This window comes from Otolemur garnettii, unplaced genomic scaffold (genome assembly GCF_000181295.1).
Source record: "Otolemur garnettii isolate 467f Iridium unplaced genomic scaffold, OtoGar3 scaffold00013, whole genome shotgun sequence".
Classification (NCBI taxonomy): Eukaryota; Metazoa; Chordata; class Mammalia; order Primates; family Galagidae; genus Otolemur; species Otolemur garnettii.
Window position 1 is genome coordinate 28,751,376 of NW_003852408.1, and position 3,834 is coordinate 28,755,209.

General features: G+C 40.6%; 1 protein-coding gene and 1 non-coding gene across 5 annotated transcripts in view; both read right to left on the reverse strand.

Annotated features, from left to right (window-relative positions):
* NOP58 (NOP58 ribonucleoprotein) overlaps positions 1-3,834 on the reverse strand; it is a 43,134-nt gene that overhangs the window by 15,384 nt on the left and 23,916 nt on the right. For all 4 annotated transcript variants that reach the window (XM_003785031.2, XM_023510407.1, XM_012802270.2 and 1 more), the window contains 2 exons: positions 2,357-2,491; positions 811-956 (listed from right to left, as the gene is read on the reverse strand). In XM_003785031.2, the coding sequence (XP_003785079.1) occupies positions 811-956; positions 2,357-2,491 (281 nt within the window). The remainder of the gene's footprint in view (positions 1-810; positions 957-2,356; positions 2,492-3,834) is intronic.
* Positions 667-753, reverse strand: LOC111723618. Its single transcript, XR_002772120.1, has one exon. It is a non-coding gene; the product is annotated as a small nucleolar RNA SNORD11B (small nucleolar RNA).

The window sequence follows — 3,834 nt, forward strand, 5'->3', positions numbered from 1 at the left end:
TTGTAGCTATCATTATTGTTTTAGCTGGCCTGGACTGGGTTTGAACCTGCCAGCCCCAGCGTATGTGGCCAGCAACCTACCCAATGAGCTATAGGCACTGCCCACGTTAACTACTTTTATTAACAGTTTTCTGTAAATTGGTTATTATGAGGATTTCATTATACAATGTATATAGACCACTAGTACACTGCCTGAAATGTTAGACAACATTTCTGTATATATTTTCTTTTATTAGAGATGGGGTCTTGCTCTGGCTCAGGCTGGTCTCGAACTTGTGAGCTCAGATAATCCACCAGCCTTGGCCTCTAAGAGTGCAAGGATTACAGGTGTGAGCCACCACAACTGGCTACTGTAGCGCAACCTGTGGGTCGTGATCCATAGGAACTGTATTATAGGTTCAGGTTGAGAACCACTGGGCTACTGTATGTATTTTAAAGGATTCCAAGGAAGAGATATTTGTTTCACCACCTCTGTTGAATCCTGTATATTTACAAATTTGAAGAGAAAAAAACTGCTAAAAGCCCTAGACATAAAACTCAAAATAATTCAACCCATATTTTTCTGCCTTGATAATGGGATTTTTGGTTAATTTATTATTCAGCCCATGCTAACAAGAGAAATTATTTCATCTTAGTACATATTTCCTCCTTTGAAATATACAAATCATGATGGCATCAGATGAGGTAGTGACTGAACACCCTCATATTTGTCTTATCAGGTGAATGGTAAGTATAAAAATCATCACTGCCATCAAAAAATTACCATGACACAGTTAGTAACACCACTAGATTCACCAGAAGTATAATTTACCTGTGTGCAAAGATGCAGAATATTGCAAATGTCCTCTTCTGACACCTCTGTTCCCATAGATATTTCTGCAGCTGCTTTCACTTCTGCTTCGACTTCTTCTGGCAGCAATTCAGAAAGTTTGGCAGAGGCATAGTTCTTCCTATCGCCTACAGAATGTTTGCAGAGGATGAGGGAGAATCACTCTTCAAAAAATTATTTAAATCCACCAAATAGTCAAAAGAAAAAGTAGAGATAAGCCAATGAAAAGGATGCCTAAACAAAACAGAAAGTAAACAAGATTTGACCTAGTCGGTTCTCCCTTATTTAAAGGTTTGGTTTTAGAGATAAAATTTCTCCCTATCACCTCCCTCCAAAAAATAATTGAGTCAAAATAAGACAAAATATTTCACAAAAGAAAAAAATTAAAGATAGGAATAAACAGTAATGCCATAGACAACATTTTTTTCTCCCTCCAAACAGAGTCTTGCTCAGTTACCCAGGCTAGAACACCATGGTCTCAGCCTAGCTCACCTCGAACTCCTATATTCAAGCAATTCTCCTGCCTCAGCCTCCCGTGTAGCTGGAACTAAAGGTGTGTAATATCTTGCCTTGCTCATTTTTCTATTTTACTAGAGACAAGGTCTCTTGCTCTGGCAGGTTTCAAACACCTGCTCTCAAGTGATCCTTCTTGCCTCTGCCTTGCCAAGTAGCTGAGACCACAGGCACTCACCATAGTCACCAACTAATTTTTCTATATTTTTCTTTGAGACAGAGTCTCAAGCTATCATCCTGGGTAGAGTGCTGTGGCATCATAGCTCACAGCAACATCAAACTCTTGGGCTTAAGCCTCCCAAGTAGCTAAGACTAAAGGTGCCTCCCACAATACCTAACTTATTTTTTTGGTTGTAGTCGTTGTTTGGTAGGCCCAGGCTGGATTCAAACCTGCCAGCTATGGGTTGTATGTGGCTGGTGCCCTAGCTGCTGAGCTATAGGCGCCAAGCCTAGTTTTTTAATTTTTAGTAGAAAAGGGGTCTCGTTCTTGCTCAGGCTGTTCTCAAATGATCTACCCACCTTGGCCACCCAGAGCACTAGGATTATAGGCACAAGCCACTGTGCCTGGTCAGTATTAGGTATAAATGTTTTATTATAGGATGCCCCATAGCCTACAGTTGTCCTTATTAATGGCAAATTTAATGATATTCACCATAGAAAGCCACTTTAAGGGGCTGGGAAATTAGCTGGGTGCCAACATCTTACACCTGTAATCCTAGCACTCTGGGAGGCTAAGACAGATGGACAGCTTGAGGTCAGGACTTTAAGACCAGCCTGACCAAGAGTGAGACCCCATCTCTTCTAAAATAGAATAATTAGCCAGGTGTTGTGCTAGGCACCTGTAGTCCCAGCTACTTGGGAAGCTGAGGCATGAGGACTGCTTGACTCCCCAAATTTGAGGTTGCTATGAGCTACCATGACACCACAACACTCAACCCCTGGGCCACAGAGTGAAACTCTATCTCACAAAGAAAAAAAAAAGAAAGAAAAAGAAAAGGATGAAGAAATCACTTACCTACTTTCTGTAAACACTTGCAGTATGTCAAGTTATCTGAAATAATTTTTCCTAATTCAGGGAAATGCCAGCCATACCATTCTCGACACCTCATAATATAGTTGTTTAGTTCCTTGTCCAAGTCATCTAACAAGGCTGCAGGAGATTAGAATGAAAAGAAATCAGGATCTTTAAAAGGGGTTTCTTGTGGTAAAATATACATAAAATTTAACCATCAACCATTTTCAAATATACTAGCGGCATTAAGAACATTCACTATTTTCAGAACATTTTTATCATTTCAAACTTAAAACTCTTTACTCATTAACCAATAACTGCTTTTAATCTCACCTTCTCTCAACACTTAGTAATATAGTAGTTGGTAATATATATATATATAAGCACTGTATTAGTTTCTGTCTCTGTGAATTTGCCTATTCTAAGTACTTTATGTAAGTGTAATCATGCACTATTTGTCTTTTTGTGATTGGCTTATTGTACTCAGTACATTTTTTCCAGATTCCTCCATGTTGCAGAATGTCTTAGAACTAAATTCCTTTTTAAGGCTGTGTGACATTCCATTGTGTATACAGGTTGGGTATATCTCACCCAAAATGTTTGGGACCAGAATAGTTTCAGGATTTGAAATATTTGCATACACACAATGAGATATTTTGGAGATGAAATCCAAAGTCCATATAAGGAAATCTGAGATTCATTTAAGCTTGCTTCATATACACCTTAAGTACACAGCCTGCAGGTAACTTCCACTTGCTGCTTCATGGCAGCACTCAAAAAGTTTCACATTTTAGAGCAGCTTGGACTTTGGATAACAGATGCTCAATCTACATATGGGATGCTATGTTTATTTATAAACAATGCTACTATGAACATGGGTGTATAAGGAACTGAGTCTTCTCCCCCCTTTTTAAGAGACAGGATCATGGTGGCACCTGTGGCTCAAGGAGTAGGGTGCCAGCCCCATATTTCAGAGATGGCGGGTTCAAACCCAGCCCCAGCCAAAAACTGCAAAAGAAAAAAAAAAAAAGAGAGGGAGATAGGATCATGCTATGTCACCCAGGGTTGAGTATGATGGCACAATTCTAGCTCACTATATCCCTAAATACTTGGGCTCAAGAGATCATCCTGAGGCAGGTTGAAGTGGCTTGCGCCTATAATCCTAGCACTCTGAGAGGCCAAGGTGGGTGGACTGCTTGAGCTCAAGAGCTTAAGACCAGCTTGAGCAGGCGGTGCCTGTGGCTCATTGAGTAGGCTGCCGACCCTATATACTGAGGGTGGCAGGTTCAAATCTGACCCTAGCCAAACTGTAACAAAAAAATAGCTGGGCGTTGTGGTGGGCACCTGTAGCCCCAGCTACTTGGGAGGCTGAGGCAAGAGTAACCTAAGCCCAAGAGCTGGAGGTTGCTGTGAGCTGTGATGCCACAGCATTCTACTGAGGGTGACAAAGTGAGACTCTGTCTCTAAGAAAAAAATAAAAA